The 19,130-nt window shown below is 49.9% G+C and overlaps 1 protein-coding gene and 1 pseudogene across 1 annotated transcript; both read right to left on the bottom strand.

The window, feature by feature from the left end:
• Positions 1 to 7,926: 7,926 nt before the first annotated feature.
• LOC149328263 (uncharacterized) lies at positions 7,927 to 10,426 on the bottom strand (annotated as a pseudogene).
• Positions 10,427 to 10,429: 3 nt separating this feature from the next.
• LOC149328262 (uncharacterized) lies at positions 10,430 to 17,389 on the bottom strand. Its single transcript, XM_089559999.1, has 2 exons — positions 13,928 to 17,389; positions 10,430 to 10,878 (listed from the first exon to the last, which is right to left on the bottom strand). Exons 1-2 carry the CDS (start codon positions 14,117 to 14,119, stop codon positions 10,456 to 10,458), a joined length of 615 nt encoding a protein of 204 aa, XP_089416125.1. The 5' UTR covers positions 14,120 to 17,389; the 3' UTR covers positions 10,430 to 10,455.
• Positions 17,390 to 19,130: the final 1,741 nt, after the last annotated feature.

The raw sequence follows: 19,130 nt of genomic DNA, 5'->3' as shown, positions 1-19,130 counted from the left end.
AGCTGAAAACTTCGTAAACCCGGTCTGGGCATATCATGCTCAGAGATATGAGAAAGAAAACGATGAGTGCAAGCACAGTGGGTCGAGAGAGGCCCGCGGACCTTTCCCCGTGGGACCTAGAGAACCTCAAGACCTGGGAGGACTGGGAGACCCTCCTGCGCTCGGAGGACCCGGCCGTGCAGACCATCGCCACCGGCCGGGCTGCCAGTGTTATCGACCTTAGGAACATAAAAACTTGAGTGCAGTGGGGTCGTGCGGGGACCCTGGGGCGTGCCCTGAATTCTTCTTATAATAAGGTTTTTCTCCCTCTCTCGACCACATAACCTGGGAATGCGCTAGCTCCCCTATGGCTAGAGCAAAAATTCAGGGGGGCGCATTGTTGACCTAAAGTGCGGTGAGGCGAAAGCCTTAGGCTCGGTGTTGCTGGTTGTGTCACTGATGTGTGGATAAGATGTTAAGCTTTGCCTATAAGAGCAGAACGAACCGGCGTTTTACAACGCTGCCAGGGAGTCCACAGAACGCCATCGCCCATTCGGCTCTCCGCCTTGTTCGACGGTAAATTGGTTATTAAGGAAAGGAAATGTATCTCTCTCGCATATCTCGGTGTACACCTGAACCTCGCCGTAAGGGAAGGGAGGAAGATAGGAGTGAACGAAGAGACCGTATTCACTAGACGCAGCTTTGTTCATTCCAAACCATCGAGCTGGCATGGCGGAGTGCTTAGCATGCTCGTCTCGCACTTCGGAGAACCTGGATTGATTCCCCAACTCGACGTTGAATATTTATGTGTTTATTTAACTTGGAACATCAATATATCATCCGTTTAATTGAATGCAAATTTGAGCACTGTGACGACGCGACCATTTCGGCCAAATGAAAAGCGTGACATTTCTGTCGACAACTCCTGCTTGCAACGATGAGGCACTAAAGGCTTCCGCCTTAATATAAATTGTAGGGAAATCTGGGAAGCCCTGCTGCGGAGCGAGGCCCTTGCTCCACAGCAACAAGCCATCCGCACGGCGGAAGTAGCCGCGACAAGACCTCTTTGCCTGCTTGTAATTGCGGAGGTCCCGGCCCCCGCCACCCAGGCCGGCGTGCCGGAGACGGGTAGTAGAGGGTCTCCTTATATGGTGAATAAAGTTGATATCATCATCACAATAACAAAGCTAAGATTGGATTACCGCGTAGTTGAAATCTACACCTCCACCATCTACACCTCCGATGGTATCACTGGCTGACCTCAATGTGGTGCCCGCATTCCCGACTAGATTGGCACCAAAACTTTGAGCAGCCGTTCGAAGTTCAACATTCCGGGTGGTGTCATAGCAGTTCTCTTGGCTTATAGCTTACATGTTTTAGTCACGTTGGAGGTTAGCTTGCGACAGGGGTTCGGACCGATGACATATGCACCTTCAATTCCATGCTTTCTAAGCCTAAGGGGAAAGCCTTTAATGCTTCATACTGACGTGACCAAGATAAATTGGTAAATTGGTTTTTGAGGAAAGGAAATGGCGCAGTATCTGTCTCACATATCTCGGCAGACACCTGAACCTCGCCCTAAGGGAAGGGAGGAAGATGGGAGTGAAAGAAGAAAGCGAGAGAGAGGGGCCGTAGTGGACGTCTCCGGTACAATGTCGACCACCTAGGGATGTTTAACGTGGACTACACCAAAACATACAGCAACCGCTCCGATATCGTTTATGTCGTCGCGGCATGAAATTCGAAACCTGGATATTTCACAGCAGTCGCAGACTATGAAGACGACACAGTGGGGGCCGCCGCCACTATCCGAATTCGCCTGCAGAGGCGGAAGGAGCCGCCATAGCACTTGCTCTGGCCCACTCCGCCATTGATAAAAACGTAACCGAAATTTGCACAGATTCCCAGGCCGCTTACCGCCACTACCTAAAGGGCGTGGCGACGCCGGCAAGAGATCGTATTGTTGCGAAAGCAGTACTACTTGCACTTTCACGCCTTTGCCGTGCCGCGGAGGTGACCACCATTGACCTTCATTTGACATTGATTGCATTAGATTGGATTAGATTGGTTTAGATTGGATTAGATTAGATTGCATTGGACTGGAATGGACTGGATTAGATTAGATTAGATTAGATTTGATTGGAGTGGATTGAATTGGAGTGGATTGGATTGGATTGTATAACCGATGCATCACCACAAGTCTAACCACAAGCACCACCACCAGCTACAATACCAGCTGTACCATGGCGTAGGTACGGATATTGCTTTCGCAGCTAAGCCACAGCGAATTTTATTGCGAAAGCAATACTACTTGGACGTTCACGCCTTTGCCGTGCCGCGGCGGTGACCACCATTGACCTTCATCTGGCCTTGATTGGATTAGATTGGATTGGATTGGATTGGACTGGACTGGATTGGATTAGATTAGATTAGATTAGATTGGATTAGATTGGATTGGAGTGGATTTAATTGGATTGGATTTGATTGGATGGGATTGGTTTGGATTGGATTGTATAACCGATGCATCACCACAAGTCTAACCACAAGCACCACCACCAGCTACACTACCAACTGTACCATGGCGTAGGTACGGATATTGCTTTCGCAATTACCGGGCTTAACCAAGCTTAGCCACAGCGAATTTTTTTCTTGCCACAACCACCTTTCTCGATCGAACGGTTACTCTGTCGTGGGTTCCTGAGTATGCCTCGATCCCCGGTAATAAGCTCGTTCATGCGCTGGCCCGAGAACTCTCCTCCCAGACTCCGGATGATCAGGCACCCAGTCCTGAGCAAGAGGCCCTATCGGTCCTCTCTACATATCATCAAATCACCACATTCTACAAACTCAGCCGCATGACACTGCCACCACTCCACAGTACCTTGTCGCCCTCATCCAGCGCCACATGGCGACAATTACAGACAGGCTGCTTCATTTCCCCCCACCGTCTCTCATGCTTTCACCCCACCTTTTCTCCTGATTGTAACATGTGGCGTGCCCAGATCCACAATTTTCCACTACCATTCGGAATGTCCTTCCCCAAGTGCAGTACCCCCCCCCCCCAATCCCACTCATTCTTCCTGGGAGGCTCCTTTACGGACCGTTCAGCCCGCCGGCAAGAAATGGCTGGTGGATCGGGCTTTACGTGAAGCACAAGCCCGTGGACTCCTGCACCAGTAGGGGACCACCCTGGGAGAATTTTTTTTGTATCTGTGTAATAAAATTGTTTCCATCCATGCAACCTACACTGAAATCGCACAGCAAACGGGCTCCTCTGGCGTTTCGCCTCCATCGAAACGCGGCCGCCGCGTACGGGTTCGTGACCAAGACTTGTGACAAATGTGTCCCCGTTTCGGATGCATGCCTTATATGGGCATATGCCGATGAATAGCACTTCCTCACTTAATTGCGTGCATTCGAAAGACATCGAAACATGATATAAAGGGATTTCATGATTATATCATTCTACTTAAGGACTAAATGACTAATTGGTAATTAGTCAGTAGTTAAGAAGTGGCATGTGGGACTTTGCACTGCACCTGCACCTTAACACTAATTAATCAGTGCAGGAGTTACGGTCGTGTTAACTATCAATAACCATACATAACTAGCATAACGAAATGTGCAAGTCATGCCTAACTATCATTACCATCATTAACAGACGTTTCTAGACGTTTCGTAGACATTGTGTGGAACATTCCAGAGCGTTCCATCACCTGACAGGTGAGCGACAGGACATGATGCATGGCATTAGATCAATGGTAAACAGAAATTAGCCTAATTAACTTTTCTAGTCAGACCACATAAAAAACGAGTAGGAAACTGGTCGAACGAGGAGATGAACCGGGTCTCTGGAGTGCGAGACGAGCACGCTAACCACCCCGCCATGCCAGCTCGATGGTTTTCAATGAACAAAGGCGCGTATAGCTGGTAAGGCGCCTTCGTTTACTCCCATCTTCTTCAAAGACATTGTTTTACTCTATCAATCTGGCCACGGTTTCTATCTCCGCCCGTGTAAAGGTCTCTCAAAGGCGGAGGTGCGGCTTCTCCTTCACCTGTATAGCAATACTTTGCTGTGCCCGGCAGCTCTGAAACACTTGGACCCCTCTTTCTCGGGCAGCTGTCCGCTTTGTGGGGAGAAGTCTTCGGACATCTACCACAATGGTGTGGGCCTGCCCCTCCAACCCTGAAATCCCCCCTCAGCCCAACCCAACCCGGGAGGACTGGGAGGCCACCCTGCTCGGCTGCTCTGATTTGCAGGCCCAACGGGCCTTGGTCACGCGAGCCTGGGCGGCGGCCAACGCCACTGGGGTCCCGAACTAGGGACCTCCATCTAGTACTTGTAAGGTCTGGGCCCATCTGGGCCAGCTCGTACGTAACCTCTAGAAATGTATCTGTATATAAATGTTTTTCACCACCACCACCATCCTCTCTTAAGGCGAGGTTCAGGTGTCCACCGAGATATGCGAGAGATACATTTCCTTTCCTCAAAAACCAATTTACCGACGAGCAAGGCATAGAGCCGAATGGGCGATGGCGTTCTGTGGACTCCCTGGCAGCCTGAAGAGCAGCTCAAGCTGATCGACAGGGCTCGCAAGACTGGAAAGGCCGCTGGGGCCCTGGACTGAGGGCTCGACCTACGCTGCGAGAAAGAATCCTTACAACCTTGTACAATAAAGTTTTATGCGCTTATTACTAGAGGTACACTACAGCCCTTCGCCGTGGTTACACGCCGTGCACACCACGTGGTACAGTGACGTCACACCACGTGACATACCACGTGACACATGACGTCACGACAGAGGAAGACGGAGGTCCACCTCGCGCCGTCGCTGTGATTGCACGCCGTGCAGACCACGTGGTACAGTGACGTCACACCACGTGACATACCACGTGACACATGACGTCACGACAGAGGAAGGCGGGGGTCCACCTCGCGCCGTCGCTGTGGTTGCACGCCGTGCAGACCACGTGGTACAGTGACGTCACACCACGTGACATACCACGTGACACATGACGTCACGACAAATCGCCGTGGTGGTGACAGGGAATCGAACCAGGGCCTTTGGCATTTGAAGCCGAGACGCTACCACTCCGTCACGAAGGCTCCGTCACGCGCTGGGAGAGGGAGAACGATGCCATCGCACAGACACCGGAATGTCCTTGAGCGGCATTCCCGCGCATTTCGAACGCGTGTTCACACTTGGTGTAGGTGAAACGCTCGCTCCACCTGGGCAGGCGGACGCGGCTTCCGTGGCAGTCAAGGCGCTCACCCAAAGCGCGTCTCGGGGTTAGTCGGCGTTCCGCTGTAGCCATGCCGTTGTCTTCCCCCACGACGAAGGCTTCTAGTGGTTGTATTAAAATGACCAAGTATTCAACCAAGGAAAGCCATGTATTACCAAGCCTAGCCATCAATATGCTTTGCATCTGACCAGGATTAACCAAGTTAAGCCTCAGCCATTTTTTTCATTCGTTCATTCCCTGGCAGTGTTGCAAGACGCTGTCGCGTTCCACTCTTAGAGGCGAATTTTAAAATCTTAACCACACATCAGTGACCCAAGCAGCAACATTGCGCTTAAGGCTTTCGCCTGATCGCTGTTTCGGTCAACAAAGTGCCCCTAATTTTTTTTCTCCTTTAAGGCGCCGTTAAAGAGTCCCTCTACTCAGCGAGATGAGTGTATAAATAATGGCATATTCTGATAGTCGGAACCCTATAACATCAATAACGATTGAACTGCTCCCGGTTTAGGCACGAATTTATATTTTATTTCGGCGTTAAAAGTCGCGTAAAAATGCTCAGTGGCGACCCCAAACGTTCATTTTGTTGCTGCAGGTGGTAGTCTCTTTTTGTAGAAGCATAAGTGAATATACTACGTGCCGTTTGTATGCCCCAATGTCAGAGAAACGTACATTTTGTTCTAGTAAACTATAGAAGTCGTACCGCTCGCTTTTTCTGTAAATCACATGAATATTTATAGCTATAGGTACGCTAAATGCAGGCACGTCCCCACTTAGTTCAGCGTATGCTAGCAGAGAAGCAAAAAATTGGAGGCTTATCAGGGTTAAGCCCAGTGGATGCGAAGCATGTCCTTAGCGTTTGGAGGCATCTTGACCACATACACGCCCGGCGCAAAGAAGCTGGTGCGTTTGCGGGCACAGAGACTGACGCGACGGCGGGCGCGCGCCGCCTCATCCCTGGCGTGACGTCACATATCACGTGATGCAGCGATGGTGGCGCCGCCGCCGCGTCGCGCGCGACGGCGCGAACCGAAGCGTGGAGGCCTCCGCCGGGCGACGTCCGACGGCGCGATATGAGGCCCCATCTGCAGCCGGTGTGACGTCATCACGTGACGTCACATCATGTGATCTCACTTCAAGGTCAATGGTGGCCACCGCCGGGAGGCGACCGACGGCGAGATATGAGGCCCCATCTGCTGCCGGTGTGACGTCATCGCGTGACGTCATGTCACGTGACCTACTTGAAGGTCACTTGAAGGTCAGTGGTGGCCACCGCCGGGCGTCGCGCGAAGGCCCGAAACCTATGTTAATATGCTTCGCATTAAAAATGGCCTGGCTTAGCTTATGGTTAAGCCTAGGATGCGAAGCATACCGCCGGCGGAGGCTGCGCGTCCGCAAGCGAGCGCACGAGTTGAGCCCCAGCTTTCACAGATGTTGTGACGTCAGCGCCCCTAGCGGAAGGAGCGGCAGTTAGGCCGCCGGTGGAGGCTGCGCGTCCGCAAGCGAGCGCACGAGTTGAGCCCCAGCTTTCACAGATGTTGTGACGTCATATCACGTGGTGCGCCGAATTAGGTCAAGTGGTAGCTACGCGGCCGCGTTCGGCGCAGCAAGGAAGAGCTCGGTTGTGCGGCTAGTATGCTTCGCATAAAATAAACTCAGCCTATAGTGGCGCCATCTGGTTGTCAGGACGGAAACCATTGCTGTAAACGAAACGACTCTCCACTTTAGCCTAGAAGCGGCAGAATCGTCACTCTAATTATTAAAATAAAGCAATTTTATCACTTATACGTTTTCTTATAGGCGAGATGAGACGAAGCGAAATACCGGCGGCCCATTTATGACCAGTGAATGCACTGAAAAAGGTAGCAACAACAAGAAATCAGTCCGAAGCGAGAAGTCCGGCTTCGACGGGTGCCGCCATGTTTGACGCCTCGCGGCGGAAATCCAGATGGTTGCCAGATGAGACTACCATCTCATAGAGATCTGTTCCCACATTAATAAATTCTGTTTTAAAATGTTCTTGGCACCACACCTGGCCAAACGGTAATGTCCCGAGATGTAAAGATGTGACAGCTACTGCGCCTTTTCCTTTCCTCAAGAACGAATTTTAGTCTTAAAATGTGACGGAACCAGAAATGAACTGATGTAGTATATTTAAGGAACGAAACAGCCCAACTGAAACGAAGGGCCAAGAAGAAGAGAGACACGAACACGCGCTGACTTACAACTGACTGTTTTAATCGGAAAACCACATATAAATAATCTCTAATCGCTGCGTCACAGCTTCATGTCGTCATCACAAACTACTAACATAAAAAGAAAAGAAAAAACATTGGCGAAAAGTAAGCACCTACAAGCTCCGACGCTTTTCCAACATATATATCTGGCGCTTAGACACAGCCTTTTTCCTTTCTTTTTATGTTAGTAGTTTGCCATGACGACATGAGGTTGTGACGCAGCGATTAGAGATTATTTATATGTGGTTTTCCGATTAAAACCGTCAGTTGTAAGTCAGCGCGTGTTCGTGTCTCTCTTCTTCTTGGTTCATCGTTTTAGTTGCGCTGTTTCGTTCCTTAAAGATGCAATACCAACTCGCCCACTATGCTATGTTGATGTAGTATGTCGTAATCAGATATCACGAAATGCCACGCTCCGCGCCATGATTAAAAAAAATTACGATCAAAGATATGCTTTCGCGCTCCCCCATAAAGCAGACTTAAGTGTCCTCAGAATTTTTCATGCCCTGCTTGATCTGAGTCAATTCCATGGTTAGAACGTACTAGAATTGTCGCTGTAAATGCTACTGCGTTCACTCCTGTATATTCTAGGCGGATACTATTCGTATCTGCACACACGACTAACCATTGTATCTCATTTTGGCAGTACAGAGATGATGAATGATGAATCAACATTTATTGGGCTAGAAATAAACCGGTTTAGCACGCAGGCCCCAGACGGGGTGGTTCCCTAGTTACGGGACCCACATGTTCCCAGCAGCTCCTGGCCCCTGTCCGTCAGTGCTAGCTGAATCGGTAGGGCGGGGCTGGATAACAAGGCCTCCCATCGCTCAACGGGTTGGGGGTGTTGACGGGAAGGGGAGGGGGGGATGGGGTCTTGAGTTCTGTGCACTCTGCCAAGACGCGCGGCAGGATGCCGTTTTCTTTTTAAAAAGGACACAGCATATCGTGTTCTGCAGGGCACATGCGGGTCATCAGTACGGGATGCGCAAGCCATCCCGCCTGAGCTCGACGCAGGATCGTTTGTTGTTGCCTGGTGGGCTTGGGGTGCGATTCCGGCCGTCTACACCTTTTCTCTCGGTACATCCGAGTAATGTCCCGAAAGCTGGTAACCGGGTGCGGTAGCTCTTGCCGTTCGTGCTCGGCCCGGACTGTCATTTCTCAGGCATAGTAGTCGGCGATGGTGTTGCCTGCTACCTGCGAGTGAGCCGAGACCCACACGAGCTCTATGGCTCTTCCCGAAGACTTGCACTTAGATAGAATGGCTAGGGCCGCGGAGGAGATTACCCCCCTTCGGAGGCTTCCATAGGCTGTCTTTGAGTCGTTGATCACGGTGTCCACGCTGGGTTGTGCGAGTGCGAGGACCACGACCGCTTCTTCGGCAACCACAGGGTCTGTTGTCTTCATAAACGCTCTGAGGATCAGCCTGCCTTTTGACCTAACCACCACCGCTGCACGGTTACTGTGTTTTTGGAGCGGGGTGTGCGCGTAGAGGACCCTGGGGTTCTCTGCCAGCTACCGGGCTATGACTGTCCCGCGCGGTGCGCATCTCGTCTTCCTTGCCCGGCGTCATGTTCCGGGGAAGGGGTTTGGTCTGAATGGTCGTCTTCCAGTCTTCCGGAAGGGCCGCCTTGCTGGGTACTGGCTCGATCTGCCATCCTATCTTGCGTAGGACGGCTCGTCCGTGTTCCGTGTGACTGAGCCGGATTCTCTGATTAGAGAGATGGGCTTCGATGATCTCATCCACCGTGTTGTGGGCGCTGATGCCTAGCAGTCTTTTCGTGGACGAGTGTATGAGCATGCCCCGTGCTTGCTTCGTTGCCTTACGAAGCATCGCGTTTAAGGTGTCCCAATTCGCCGTTTTTCGGTGGAGATACGGGGCGGAGTAGGTAACCCGCGACAGGACGAACGAGCGTACCAGGCTCATGGCATCGTCCTCTTTAAGGCTTCGATTCCTTCTCCCGGCGTCTTCCTCCGCTCGGCGCCGTTCCCAGCGCCTCCGGCGGACGACGTAGGTCGTTTTGAAGCGGGATTTGCAACCTTGTCCGAGGTCAGGTGTTTGCCTTCGCACAGGCCACACTTCGGGACACATCCGTAGTCTTAGGCGGGGTTGGAGATTCCGCACCCTCGGCAGATCATGTTCGAAAGATCCGGGCACACGTCCATTCTGTGGCCCACTCTTCCGCACCCATAGCATACGTCGATTTGTTTTCTGTGCAGCGTGCACTCCATGAACAGGTTACCGTGTCTTACGTAATTGGGTGCTTTGTATCCTTCGAAGGCGACGACGCCTCATCGGATCTTAGCCATTCGGTTTGCCTGTGGGGCCGTTGGGTTATGCTTGTGCACAACATTGTCTTGAATTTCCTGGGCCGTATCCTCGAGATGGATGCCCCTTATGACGCCCTTCACCGTGCCGTGGGTGGCCGCTTCGTAGGTACTGCGGGGTGCCCTGCCGCGTATGTCGATCCTTCTTACTGCAGCGTATCGGTCGGCGTGCTCTCTTGGAGGTGCTCCGCACGACGATATTCTGCTGGAGGTTGAGACACACGACGTCCTCACCTGCTTCATCGGCGGGGATCTATGCCGCCGCCGCAATTGCACGACTTAGTTCAACGCGAGTCACGTAGCCTGATCTTTGTCTCGCGCCCGTTTCCTGCGTCGGAGGGCTCGGGCGCTGTGAGTTTGGTCCCTACCGCCCATATTATGATCCTTCGCGTTGGCCCAAGCTTTCCGTTTTAATAAGCTTTGCGGAACCTGGCATGCAACAAATTCGGTTTTCACATTTTTTTCGGGGAATTTTTCTTCGTAGCAGGAAAACATCCGTTCAACCAGATCAAACAAATATAAGTCTTGATTTCGCAGGATAGTTACGAAACTTATTATTCCAGCCGCGACTTTTACTCTACGGCACCAGTTTCGGCGGCCGCTTCTGGTTCGATGCCCACACTGCCTTCGCGTCTCGTGCCGGCCTAGTTGGTAGCTGGAAAGCGGGGACGTTTCATTCGACGTTGGCGGGGTGCTCCACGCGGATGTGCTCCTCGCGATCGGTGTTGTGCGCGAAAAGCTTTTGGCAGAAGCCGCACATGAAGCGCCCGCCCGTCTTGTGAAACTGCTTGTGTGCAGCCGCAGTGGCTGCGCAAGCAAACTCTGCTCCGCACTTCACACAGAGCATCTCCCCGACGTGAGTCCCAGCGTGCAGAGCCATCCTTCGTTTGCTCTTGCACGGTGCCTGGCACAGCCGACATGGCACTCTTCTTCCAGACGAGGTGGCTTCGTTGCGCTGATGCCGGTACACACTGTGCGCAATGAATTTGCTTGGAAGGTGGAAGTTTTCCTCGCAATTCTCGCAGCGACGTGTGGTGATATTCCCATTGGGCCACACCTCCCGACGTAGCCTTCTCTGGAAGGTTATTTCATAGCCCTGCATGGAGAAAAAAGGCATTGATTAGTCAATGCGGTATGTGTCGCGTTCTCCCGCGGCCTCTGAATCCCACCTGCTGTCGATATTTGTTCGCCCAGTACTAGCTGCTGTATTCCCCGTTTTCTGTAAGTGTACCATTTCTTTTTCCAACGTCAGATGGCACTATGACTGATTGCGGAATGTACTGCACATAGACCATGTGACGCAGAGGTCAGTTCCTTTATTAACCTGTAGCCGCCACGTTGTTTGTTTCCGCGTAGAAGAGAGGAAACGGTGTGTGAAACAGCTAGTGTTTACAACATGGCGTAAGTTTCCCGTTTGATATTTTGTTTGTGTGTCGTATATCCGGCTCGCAGGTTCCAGCGCTTAGACAGCTACCGCTCAGCTCCCATGGCCTTAAAAAAAGTGGTACTATTATGCGCGCGCTCCTTTCCTGCCAAGTGGATTAGAACGCGGACTACCTCGACCGGGGTAACCACGGCGACGGCGGTCACACAGCAAGTCTCCGGTGGGATATCGCATGACCGTGACAGCTCTCAAGGCCTGTAGTGACGGACCTCCCAGAGCCGACCCGAGTGTCAGCTAGGGCCAGTGTCCATGTTTGAGCACGGCATTCTTCACAAAGGAGCGGTTTCCTTTCACCTCGTTGCCTTGCACGTGGCCCTGGGCCTTGTGGTCGTGCACTCACGAAGAGCAAGTGCAAGCCACTCGCGCGGCCAGCTGCACATCGTAGGGACGCCACTCACGCTGCCTGCGCGACATAGATGCCTGCCTCCTCATCCTCAAGCTCAACACGTGAGAGGGGCTTGCCCACTGGAGTGAACGTGTTTGATTAGTGCCAGAGCGAGCTTTTGGGGACACGCGTTCTTCGGGAGCCCCTGTCTCCATCCAGACGTTCCAGGGAAGGAAGAGCCCATAAAACTCGGAATCGAGTGCGACCGAGGGGCTCCCGTTTGCTCAGAAGCTCCCTTTCTCTTTTTACTTTAACGTTATACAAAATAGTGTGCATAAAGTTTTCCATGCCTTTTTTATAACCACGTCTCCGACTTTCTCGTCCCTTCTTCGGCTCGACCACGCTACCTGAAATCCAACAGCACACAGGGTTTACAAAACTTTCTGCGACGCAATTATTTTTATGAAAGCATCGTTTTCTGGTCCTCCTCCGCTTGCCCACCCACAGTGAGTCCCTGAAGGACCTTCCTCGTTTTGGAGGGGATACGACGCCAGCATGCACGACCTGTTCTCTTAAGTGCAGCTATGCATTCTGGCAGTCATACGCCAGACTTTCGTCAAATTTAGCCCTCCACTTCATGCGAAAAGCAATGTGTCCACTCTGGAGAGCTCATCTAGATAGCTATAACTACAGCGTATTTGTTTTACCAAACAAGAAGTATGTGCATGGCTATGCTCCGTGTACCCTTCACACATAAGCGCGCAGAAAGGAGGTCTGGTTATTAAGGCGAAAGCCTTTAATGCCTCATGCTGTCGTTAGCAATCCGTGTCGGCAGCCATGTCGACAGCCGTGTCGGCAGCCGTGTTGACAGATGTGTCCGCGTTTTAACGGGTGTCCACCGAGATATGTGAGACAGTTACTGCGTATTTGCTTTCCTCAAATAAATTTTCAGTTTCTTCATTACCGCCCCTCTTTCTTCTTTCACTGCCACTTCCTCCCTTCCTGTACGCTGCGGTTAAGGTGTTCACCGAGATGATTGAGAATTACAGCGCCATTTCCTTTCCTCAAAAAGCGTTGCGTTCAAAGGGCAGGGCATCGCGCCGAACGGATGGTGGCGTTCCGTGGACTCCCTGGCAAACACACTATCGCGTTCCACTCCTAAAGGCGAAGCTTAAGCGTCATTAATTAGCAGTCAATTATTGTTGAGTGATTAATCAGTAATTAGTCATTAGTTATTAATTTGTCATTACTTCGCCATCAATTATGCGTGACGTCATCCAGTGGTGACGTCACCAGTCTCACATAGGCAAAGTGGTGCGGAAAACGCTTTCGCCTCTACGCACTTTAGACAGTCAATGTGCCCCCTGAATTTTTAATGTTGTCGAGGTGAACGCGGAAAAAAAAGAAAGGTGCAGGAGAGGAAGAGAGAGGAGAAGATAGCCTCGGGTCGTGCACACTTGGGACGGAATATATTTCGCCATATCTTTCGCCGCACAAATGAGGTACTGCAGTTAAGTAACGGGCCCTTCGCCTTTAATTGAAATATGAAGCTATTTGACAAGTACAGTTTGCATGGGGCTGGCTACCGTCACCTTGTTAACCACCGATTAGCACACAGTGAAAGAACGCTTAATCCCGTTACCCAGTTCTCATTAGCCCACATAGCAGCCCGCTGTCTCTCTCTAAACCAATGAACGAGCCGTTGCTCGGTCGTAGGCGTGAAGCTGAGTACGCGGAATAAGGACCAAACATAAGGCTATTGCTCTACAGAAGCAAAAATGGTTAATAAATGTAGCCCATAATAAAGCTCAAAAGTAGACATGGTACAACTTAATGCAAACAAACATGCAAACACAACGAAACCTTAGACTCGCGAAAGTATTGAAGAAAAAGTGTATGAAAAGAAACGATAACTCGTGATTTGGCATTGAGCGCTGGCTTTGCTCAGCCGTCACCTCAAAGCCCATGAGAATCTATCCAATTGTGCCGAATGATCTGCGTCAGCAGTCTAGACAGCATAGGCATAATTTGGCATTAACTGAGCAGGAGGGTACCGACGTAGAGAGACATCAAAGTCAGTCGCTCACATCTTTCTGCATTCCTTCCCTCGCTATCCATGGTATGCCATATCGACGTTGCGCTAGGGATACTTTATGATTGTCCATTAATTATGTTGACCGTCCGTGCCAGGGCGACAAAGAGGAGTGGAAAATGGTCACGTTCCTGTTCAGGCGAGTGAAACCTTCGCTTCGTGTCAACGGCCCAACACGGATTTTGAACCTCGTCGCGCGAATGTAAACGTAGGCGAGGTGACCACCGGGGACCATCGCGTCCACAGCGATCGCCGATGGTTTTGGAAAGAGAGTCGGAGCTTACGTCTTCGAATGACAAATCGGAGTCGAAGCTGTCGTCTACCGACACAAGCCTGGCTTGTGTCTCGGCCAGCGGAGGGGCCCTGGGGGACCTCGGTCCTGGGGTCCTGAGGACCTGCGGGACTCGAGTCCTGGTAGACCTGGGTCCTGCGGGACGTGGGAGTCGAATTGAGGTGGAGGGCTTCGACGGGTCCATGCTTTGGTCCTCCTGCGACGCTGGGACCTGCAGAAGTAGTGATGACGGAACAACTGCCAGCGAGGAAACGGTGAGCCAGGCTGGCGGCGCAGTCGAACGGCGGCGCGTGAACGACACGAGCGAGTGACGTGACGTAACTCACGAGCGATGCAAAGCAGAAGGAAGCGCCATGTAGACGAAGAAAAAGCGCAAGGACCAAGAAAAAAATGTGCCATTAATTGTTATCCAGACACTAAACGGCTTCCAGACACTAAACGGCTGCCGTCTTAAGCTCTGCTCTTTCTCATGATCAATATTTCTCTGCAACGAAAGCTTTCCGAAACAAAGTCAAAGTCAAAGTCAAAGTCAAATTTATTTACAACATCAAACGTCCGCTCGACAGGTGTGATGTTGAGGGGAGGCAAGCAAAAAGCCTGAAAAAAGGCTTGACAGGGCCTGCACCCCGTTGCAGATGGCGGAGCGACGCAGAAACCGACATGATAAGAAAAAAAAAGGCAAGTACATTCTTATTTCATGTACAACAAAAAGAAGAAACAAAGATACATCAAGGTAGGAATTACAGTGCACGTAGCAAAGATACAAGAAAGGCGAAAAAAATACAAGAATACAAGATACAAAAATACAATACAAAAAATACGATGCAAGAACACAAGATATAAGAAAGGCGAAAAAGACTAGTTACAATGCAAGGAATAGCTAGGAAATTTGAAAAACTCACAAAAATAGATATAGAAATAAAAATCCCAGAAGTGTGGTAAGAAGTTTCAGAGCACATTGATTACGAGTGAGCGATATGGGCAGCATTTAATACATTTGGTAAGGTGTAGCGCAGCATCTGGCGACCGTAATTGGTTCGTGTATATGGTAACTGCCATTGTTCTGTGCTCCTTGTGTTATAAGCAGCGTGCCGTAATTTCATTTCTGCAAGTTCCTTGAGATAAATATCATTATTTTTCATCGAGGTCTGATAGCGTGATGCAAGCACTGAATTATAATGATTTGGTAATGAGATTAGGTTCAAGCTTTCAAAAATGGGCTTGGTGTGGGCATCATAAGCAGCATTTGAAATTATGCGCACAGCTTTCTTTTGCAACCTGTGTATTTTAGCAAGGTTAGTAGCAGTTGTGGTGCCCCAGACTAGTTAACAATATCTTAAAGTTGAAAAAAAGAGGCTATGATAAACCAACAATTTTATGTTTGGCGGCAAAAGAAATCGCAGGCGCGATAACATTCCAACACTACGAGATAATTTAGAGCAGGTCGTTTGAACGTGATCGTCCCACGTCATGTTCTCTTGGAAAAGAACACCGAGATTTTTACAACGGGCACCACTTCTATGTTAGATCCAGCTAGGCTAAGATTAAAGCTTGCGTTCATCGGCTTGTTTTTGGGGCGGAATAAGACTGCCTTTGTTTTAGAAACGTTTATAAGTAATGAGTTTACCATGTTCCAGTCCGCTAACAGCGTAAGTACATCATTGGCTTTAGATTCGATCGCAGTCAAACTAGGCCCTGGAAAGAACAAACTGGTGTCATCGGCATATATGATAAATTTAGTGTCGTTGTTAATGTTAACAATGCCATTTACATAGATATTGAATAGCAATGGCCCGAGAATACTGCCTTGTGGGACGCGACTCCCGAGACCAGAAAAATTAGATGTGTACCCGTGTATTTGTACTAGCTGCTGTCGATTATTTAAGTAACTATGCAGAAGTTTCAAGAATGTGCCGCGAAATCCGTAGTGTTCTAACTTAGTTGTGAGAGTAGTATGGAATATTTCGCCCCGTTCTCTATTTCAGTCACCGATCTCACAGTATTTGTTTAGCCTATTTCAATTACACATCTCAATTTCTTTCATTTATTTCCTAATTATTATTATTATCATTATTACCATTATTTTTTCCCCTCATTTATTTACTTGTTCATCATTCTGAGTACCTATCAGTTGCCGCCTGTGTCTTGGCCAGTCCCCCGCAGTGGGTACGCGTCATTATTTAGAGGACTTTAACAACAACAATAATTGTTGCTGTTGCGATTTAACAATCGTTGTCCGTTCCTGCAACGGTGCACAGTTGGAATATCCGTTGCCAATGATTCGAAAGCATTGCTAGTGCTTACAAATTTCCTCCACCAAACATTGTTGCTGCAGCGAGAAATATGCACCATGTAGGCGTGACAGTTATTTTTGCTGTGTAATCTTTTCTAAATATCAACCAATTACTACTTTTACTCTAAGTACTTAAAAGTGTTCTAACTTTTTTTTAATGCAGCATTGAACTAGATATTGTCTTACTTGTCATATTATTGGATTCATTTATTATACAAGGTGCAATATTGCGATTTTTTTGTTGAAAGTATTGCACCCTTAAAAGCAGTTTGTCAATTTGTTGGCGAAGGTAGATATGATGTTTATCGCACCTCGCCTGCATACATTTCCCCGGAAGGAAAGTAAATGAATGATTTGCAGTGTCTGGGCACATTTAATGTCATGTATCCATCGGTTTTGGATTCGAATTTATGCATTGGACCTTTGCTTGTTTGTGTTTATATGTACTTGTTGATCGGCTGTTTGTGTCACGTGCTTGTTGTCTATAAATGCTTGTAGGCGTGTAATAAATTGCGTCTTTTGTCCCAGTTTACGTTGAGCCTTGTGTTTATGCGGCTGCCTCAGCCGATACTATAAAACTCTACTTTGCTGAAAATTGCAAATTTAAATTATGAAGCACGCTTTAGGGCTCCCCATAACTACTTCTAACGACATTCTAGAGAAAATGGGGTTGCATAATGAGTGTTAAGAGCTGGCTGAGGCGGTCAGGATATCCCAGAGGGAGCGACTCGCAGGAACTACGGCAGGTAGACAAATCCTTGACTGGATAAACCTACTAGCGCCCGGGGAAGGCGAAAGTGCCAGGTAAACCATAGATCGAGAAATCAGAAAGCATCTATACGTCTCGCCCATACCGAAGAACATGCACCCCGTACACGACGAGGGGAGGAGAAAAAGCACAGCTAAGCACCTCGCCAACATATTGGACAAACTCCCGCCGGGATCGGTCGCCTACAGCAATGCAGCGATCGGGAAAGAAGGCCACGTAACCTCGGTCGGCCTATTATACACCGGGATTGCCATAGGAATCGAAACAAAACCGAGATCTACCGCCGGTAGAGGCGGAGGAGATTGCAATAGCCATTGCCATTGCACGAACAGGCGTGAAACACGTCGTCAGCGATAGCAAAGCGGCGGTTAGGAATTTTAGCAAGGGTAGAGTCAGCAATCGTGCTGCCAAAATTCTGGTCAGATGTTTAGGGGAATCCCCCAAGGTGGAGTAGATTTGTAATAAGGGAGTAATTACTCATTGGCATCCACCCGAGCGCAGCCATACGGCTACAAAGGAAAGCTATACAGCTTTCTCAGAAACTTCGTAGTTAAAGAAAAATTCGTCCTGGTCCGGGGTTCGAACCCAGGACCACCGCTACACCGGAGCAGTCGCTCTACCAATTGAGCTAACCAGGACGGCAAGCTTATGGTAGGACGAGAGCGAATTGATCAATAACTCGAAGTGGGAACTGTGTTGCTCAGATGTTTAGGGGAATCCCCCAAGGTGGAGTAGATTTGTAATAAGGGAGTAATTACTCATTGGCATCCAAAAAATCTACTCCACCTTGGGGGATTCCCCTAAACATCTGACCAACACAGTTCCCATTTCGAGTTATTGATCAATTCGCTCTCGTCCTACCATAAGCTTGCCGTCCTGGTTAGCTCAATTGGTAGAGCGACTGCTCCGGTGTAGCGGTGGTCCTGGGTTCGAACCCCGGACCAGGACGAATTTTTCTTTAACTACGAAGTTTCTGAGAAAGCTGTATAGCTTTCCTTTGTAGCCGTATGGCTGCGCTCGGGTGGATGCCAATGAGTAATTACTCCCTTATTACAAATCTACTCCACCTTGGGGGATTCCCCTAAACATCTGACCAACACAGTTCCCACTTCGAGTTATTGATCAATTCGCTCTCGTCCTACCATAAGCTTGCCGTCCTGGTTAGCTCAATTGGTAGAGCGACTGCTCCGGTGTAGCGGTGGTCCTGGGTTCGAACCCCGGACCAGGACGAATTTTTCTTTAACTACGAAGTTTCTGAGAAAGCTGTATAGCTTTCCTTTCTAGCCGTATGGCTGCGCTCGGGTGGATGCCAATGAGTAATTACTCCTTTATTGCCAAAATTCTGAGTGAGTCGTCTCTCGCCGAAAGCTTGACTGTAATCTGGACCCCAGCACACGCCGGTCTCGCCGGCAACGAGGCTTCCCACATGCTAGCCCGCTCCTCATTACCTCAGGGTGCTGCGGACGCCTCCACAACATCATCTAAAAGCTCCCCGCAGGGAGGCGTCTGCAGCATGCAGACGTTGGTGAGTGGCGACACCACGGGGTTAACCCGAGCATCCGCAGGGACATCCCCGCAGGGGGATGATGGTGAACAATGCGTCACCACGGACCCGAGCATCCGCGCTTAGCCGTGCGTGGCATCACCGTGTCCGGGGAAAAGGGGATCCTGGTGGTTGAGCCGATGCCGAGCGTTTGGACCCTTAAGGCCCCTCGGCGGAGGCAACACACCACTTTGGCCCCAGCTTCCTGCAGACGGCACCTCGGGCCTGACCCAACCGGAGGAAATCGGCAGTCGCCTTTTCCTGTCCTCCCATCTATCTTTCACTTTCCTATTCCCTTTCCTACAACTTTCCTGTATTCTCCTCTCTTCTTTGTTTTTTTCCTCTTTTTCCTGGCGGCGAGGATTAACCGTGTGTGACCAACTAATCTGAGTTGAGTCATATTAGGTTATAGTTAAGGTGTACAGCTGGCGTGGGCAGGACTTTCTTTCAAGTACCTGTCGCGTCCCCTTGTTGGACTCCATGGTGGGTGGCTGGCACCATGACCGAAAAACTAAATTTTTTTATGGCTCCCCCCCTTTCAAAACTTGATCGCTCCCTTAAAAGAGTGCGGAACGAAGCAGAGTACTTTT

The sequence above is a fragment of the Amblyomma mixtum genome, chromosome 9 (genome assembly GCF_055824585.1).
Source record: "Amblyomma mixtum isolate Tamu chromosome 9, ASM5582458v1, whole genome shotgun sequence".
Classification (NCBI taxonomy): domain Eukaryota; kingdom Metazoa; phylum Arthropoda; class Arachnida; order Ixodida; family Ixodidae; genus Amblyomma; species Amblyomma mixtum.
The sequence above is the reverse complement of the archived record's forward strand: the minus strand, read 5'-3'. Positions and strand labels throughout refer to the sequence as shown.

Bases quoted from the DNA above. Each gene is read 5' to 3' on its own strand.
- LOC149328262 (XM_089559999.1), bottom strand. From the start codon at position 14,119: ATGGACCCGTCGAAGCCCTCCACCTCAATTCGACTCCCACGTCCCGCA. The intron at 10,879-13,927 runs GTAAGCTCCGAC...TTCTCCATGCAG, and splicing joins CCGATTTGTCATTCGAAGAC to GGCTATGAAATAACCTTCCA.